General features: G+C 35.6%; 1 protein-coding gene across 1 annotated transcript in view; it reads right to left on the bottom strand.

The window, feature by feature from the left end:
* Window positions 1-561: 561 nt before the first annotated feature.
* The window catches only part of LOC119829129 (homeobox protein Nkx-6.2), a 39,413-nt gene continuing 33,974 nt past the window's right edge, over window positions 562-6,000 (bottom strand). The window contains exon 4 of the mRNA XM_038351529.1: window positions 562-817. Within this exon, the coding sequence (XP_038207457.1) occupies window positions 620-817 (198 nt within the window). The 3' untranslated portion in view covers window positions 562-619. The remainder of the gene's footprint in view (window positions 818-6,000) is intronic.

The following is a 6,000-nucleotide window of genomic DNA, read 5'->3' as shown; positions in this document are numbered from 1 at the left end:
GTTCTAAATTAACTATTTACACGTAATTTGCAATTATTGTTACTCGTACTAAGCGTTATTTGATTATCACACTGACGGTTGTTATATACATACGTTGCGGATACACAGAAAGAATGACGGATTTCTTGGTGTACGTCTTAAAAAAACAGAAGTCCCAGGTGCTCTTGCACCTGAAAAAGTGGAAGTCCTGATCTCTTCTAAATACGTAGGTAAGGAATGTATAAGACATACTAAATGTGAAGCACAATCATCAATGTAGCATCTAGAAACACCAACTGTCTTCTTTACATGCATCGCGATTTATGTCATACAATAGTTTTCTTCCCGTTTCGGGACAGTTTTATTAACTTTATACATCATAGACAGCGTTTTTAGTTCCAAGTACGTTGGGTAACACGTCATCGAAAACCGTCAGTTAAAAGTGATAATACGCGAAGTTGATCGGCTGATCTTCCTGAGCGTGATCAGTGTCCGCGGCGCTCTCCTTATCGTCGACCCTGTGCCAGTTGGAGAGGTCGAAGGGAGCTTCGTTGTGGGTATAGTACTCGTAATCACAGTATTTGGCACTTGCATTGTCCATTTGATCGCAGGCGCGGCTGGTGTCCGCACCCGGCAGTGATCACTGCCGGTGGTGCGGTATATGCATGTGCAGGTCGAGGCGCGGCCGCTTGGCGTCGTCGTCATCGCTGCAAGGGTCCGCGTCATGGGATTCCTGCTCATCGCACTCGTCACCCAGCTCTTCTTGCTTGCGTTTCGCGGTCGCCATCTCCGCCGCGTGCTTTTTCCGCCATTTTGTTCTTCTGTTTTGGAACCAGACCTGCAATTGAAGAGTGGGGTTAGTTTGTTTCTTGAACATATACTTCAATGATAGCTTACATAATACTGACTTTTGTTATACATTAGATATCGTACGTTAAGATACTCTAAGCTATAGAGTTCTCACAGATGTTCTAGTTTATTTATATCACTTTTTCGTTGCATTGCAACTAAAAGTTTAAAATTATTATACATACTACACTGTGAGTATCTCATTGTATAAAAAGTTTCATCCAGTACTGGTTAAATCGATGAAAATATTTGCAAGTATACTCCTACCAAATAAACTGTTCTCCTGAGAAAACAATGAAACATATTTAACCCGATACAGCAAACAACGCACGTGGTATATTATTTGTTCTACCGCTTAATTACTTTGTTTCCAAAGAATGCCCAAGTAACCAGAGCCGAAATTTCTCAAACTCGTTAGCAAATGGCTGAAATGGCACCAACTCAAACAACGCTCGGCCGGAGCCGTTCCACCTGCAAACGCCACTAAGCTATTTATTCTGCAGCAAGCCAAATATAAAGAGCAGGTCAACATTTCGCCGTGTGGACCTAATCTCCTCGGCCGACATCATAATACCTCATTAAATACCACCTTTTAAGTCGCAACGATTCCCTAGCTCCGCGCTCTTCACCCCGCCTAATTCTCCAGACGAGCGATAAGGACGGAGATAGTAGCACGGTAATTAAGGGTCGTTTTGCAAATTACACGGTACTTAACCAGCCATATAACACTCATTAATCACTCGTTTTCTGTCCCTCTTTTGCGCTGTGCACTCGCATAGTGCCATCTCTGTCGTTCTCACGTTGGACGGTAGACAGGCCTTTAATTAGGTCATAAATACATTTTCATGATTAGAGCCTCGAGTTTGTCGATGTTGAGTATTCGGGCAGATGTCGGAGCTATTATGAGAGAATCGCTTTCGTTTTTCGACCTAACGTCATTTTTAAGAGATACTTTTATAGAGATAAAAATATATAATATTTAGTGCTCTGGCGTGGGAACTCTACGTTAGTAAGTCTATTGAGATTGTTTGTTAGCATTTCAAACAAATTATTGTGTTTCACATTTGTTTTCTTCCATATAATCCAGTACGAAAACTCAGTTTAAAAGAGCTTTTAACTATAAGATATTAAATGCAAGATGGAAGTCTCTAACAAAAATAAACATGATTTAAGGAAGGACGTTCTTAAGGAATCTATAAATGTAATGCCTGCTATAAAAATACAAACCTGTTATATTATACTCCGTTATTAAATTCAAATTAAAGAGCAATAATTATCTAATTTAACACCTTGATTGAACTGCCCTGCATTTGATTGAAAATCGCCATAACACCGAATCAAGACTGATCAAAATATTATGATATCATAACTTGGCGGCAATTAGACGGTAGGCAGTTATCGGTAGAGGCCGCTGCGGTGGCTGCAGCCGTTTGAGGCAATACACAGATGGTTAACGATCCTCCGAATACCGCTTTATTAATTTTTCTGGTGTGGTCTTCGTGGAGACGATGAGCGATTGATGAAGATTTTAGTCAATTGACATGATTTTAAAAGAACAACTACAGAGTTTCTTGCCGGCTCTTCTCGAAAAAACTGTTTCTGAACCGTTGGTTAATGTTAAAACTATGTTATGATGATTCAAAAGTGCTTTTTTAAGAAGTCTCATTGAATAAAGAAATGTTTGAGTTCAAGTTTGAGTTTAATTTACCAGCAGTTGCAAGCACTTTTCAGACTTATTTCACTCAAGTCAAGTCAAATGAAAACATCATTTAAAATATTTATGTTTCAAATAATTCTAATACCTTTCACGTTTAATGGATTCTTGTTAGGCATCAAAATATGTATACACACCCTATCCATGATATGATCCAGGTTACATCCCATAGTGAAATATACATTACTGAAGTTATTTTACTTGAAAATGTTGACCAAACATATCAGAAAACTCAAAACTCAATCAAGATCTTTAAAGCCCGCTAACCGCCTGCATTTAGAGCACAAGCTAAGCAAGGATTAGTGTTGTAAGAGCATTCGTAACGATATTTTGATAGCAGCGACTTGGCGCTTATTATTTAGCCCCGACACTGGGTCCTGACGTCATAAATATCGAAGGCAGTTTACGTTTACCACTGCTTGCTACATTTACTGTTTTGTCAGGAGGGCTAATTGGCAAATTTTATGGGGATATGTTTATTGATAGTTAACGAACGAAACCTTAGCGATGCGAGCTGTTAGCACTCGGCGAGAGTTAAGTGTTCATATCTGTTTATTGCGAGTTGTTGAGAGATAATCTGTGTAATTAGAACTATATACATGGAGTTCCTTTAATCGATTAGTCTGTAGACTGTATACCAAATTTTTCAAAGTCTCTCATCATATTTTTTCATTCATTTACTAATTATTTTTAATAAAATTTATATCAGACGATGATGTTGGAACCTGGCGTAGTTTTGTGTAATTGAATTTAATGTAAGGCTGAATAAAAGCTAACTGAAATATAAAACTCTAATACTTATTTCTGGTATACAAGTCAGTGTTAAAATTTTGAGGTACAATGTTTGCATTTAATTTAATTTACAAGCACATGATAGTACGGATTTTGGTTTTTAGGAAGGCATACCATATTTTAAGTATTTGTAAGTTCAAATGCTTATAACGAAAAGCATTTATTTGACTCTACATTTGGAGATTTTACATAATGTTTGAAACAAACATTATTCTGGCGATATATAAGCCAAAACATGACTCTCATAGTAGCGCTATAAAAAAATAGACAACAAAACAAGACATCGTAAGTAATACGGCAGATTATTATAGCCCCATTCGCTTTTATTCGCTTCGGCCGAAGCGCGAAAAATATGTATTATGCCTGTCCCATTCTTGGGTCGAGATATTATAGGATTGTTATTTTGGTGTCTGAAAATCTGAATTACGAGAATAGAATTTAATATGAATAATCTTCTCATTCATCTTAATATATATAAATTAGCACACCATGTGCAGTTTGATCCAACTTAAAAGATAGGATAGTTTATATTATTTCAATTACGATAAATAACTACGCGTGGAGCCGGGGCGTTCAGCCAGTATATAAGAAAAGATAGTCGTTTGGTAAACGCATACTTATATCAAAAGAGCTGCATGGATTAATGATTTTTAGTTTGTTCAATGTGTCACTACTATAAGTATAAATACATAGCACTCATCTTCAAGTCGGTGAAAGCTAAGTCTAATTTTAGTTTATAATAGATAAATACTACTTCTTTACTATATAGTATCACAAGTAGTAACTTACTACATACTTATCTACTGCCTACTTGGCTTCAAACAGGCGCCGAATTCAATCAGGTGAGTGGGTGGCGTTTATAGTAATTATGTACATTAATTTATTTTCTAGTTCAGTTTATATATTATCTATTTGAAGTGTACTTTTTACATAAGGGGAATATTTTGTCTTCTTCTTTCAATGCTTCAGGCAGTCCAAAAGTCCGAGAACCTAAAGCATATTTTTTTTACAAATCTTACATCAAGTATAAAATGACTTCAAAGAATTTATGTGCTAGACAGATATTCGATTCGAATGTAATAAATTTTAATTATTCTTCCTATAAATAGAAATGAAAATAATTAATAACATTTGTTTTGTAGTTAAATAAACATTGTAGTTTATAGTTTATAGTTAAGTTAACATTGTAGTTTTTAAATTGAGCTATTTGTAGTGAATTATAACTACACGATAAAAAATCTTTTGTTTTCCATGAAAGAAAAATATTGTTATTCGTTATGTATTTACTAACTACTTAGACAACCTGTATGATTTGCACCTATTAATTAGGTGCTCTTTAATTTAAGTGTTCTTCAATTTATAGTATTAGAAGAACTATAAATATTAAAACACGTTTATGAGTAATAATAAAAGCTATTGCCCGCGGCTTGGCACACGTTAAATTAGGAGTAGTTTAATAGATGTTATTATGCATAAAACTTCCTCAAGAATCACTCTATCTATTAAAATAAACCATCAATGCCCATTGCGTAGTTTAAAAGATTTAAGTGTACATAGGGGCATAGGGACAGACGATAGCGACTTTGTTCGATAGTATGTAGTGATTACCATACTATCAAAGAATACAAGCACTGTACGAATGGCAGTACTAAACATCACCAAAGTTCCCATATTGCGATATTTACGAGCAAACTTCGCGAGTACGGCCCTCCATTATTATTTATATTATTATTTTCCACCGTATTCGCCTTACCCCTATTCAATTACCTAAGTGCTCCACGAACCGCGAGAAATATGTCGGTCTCTTTCCCCGCTCACGAAAATAATGACTCTATCGCATTCTAAGAATAATTATGTGACTATCTATTATTTTGGGAGCTATAATGCTTCTCGCTCTCGGCGAATAAAAACGCCGGAGCCTCCATTTTGGTTTGAATGTAATTAATTTCAATGATACTACGAACGGGTTAAGAAGATTTAATGATGCTTACAATGTGTGGATTAGTGTGGCTTGGCGAGTCGGATTGTTGATAAAAAATAATGACGTATCAGCTAACAAAAGTGTGTATACACTCACTTTGTGCTTTGTTAATTGGTGTACTTTCGTCTATATACCTACTCATTCGCAATTATAGCGTGAATAAAAATCGTAGGTTCCATATAACAAGATAGCCTCTACTCCTAAGCCAATAAGCCTTGGTAAATAACGGTGATTGTAAATACTTTTAATAATATGAAGCATACTACTACCCAAAAAAAAAAAAACGAACGATGATTTCAATATTATTCGATTCTTTCTTAATCTTTGATCAATACAATTTATCAAGGTTTATAATGACAAATCTTAATCAACAGGAACAACTCTCTTAGTATTTAAAATTGTCCCCATTCATAAGCTATTCCACAGACTAATCAATCAATAGAAAAACTTAGAGCATAGCTCGTAGTTAGACAATTTAAATACTAACCAATACCACTCATCCAGTCGCTCGACTCATATAGTAAACACACATACACGACTGAACACAAAAATGCAGGCAGAGTCGCAGTATAATTTACCTCAAGCATCAATCATTAGGAAACACACAGATCTAGATACAAATGCCTTCTATTAACATAGAAGAGAAGGGTTGCTGATAAGAATGACAAATGTAGCGACTAATGAT

Source organism: Zerene cesonia, chromosome 9 (assembly GCF_012273895.1).
Source record: "Zerene cesonia ecotype Mississippi chromosome 9, Zerene_cesonia_1.1, whole genome shotgun sequence".
NCBI classification, from domain to species: Eukaryota; Metazoa; Arthropoda; class Insecta; order Lepidoptera; family Pieridae; genus Zerene; species Zerene cesonia.
The sequence above is the reverse complement of the archived record's forward strand: the minus strand, read 5'-3'. Positions and strand labels throughout refer to the sequence as shown.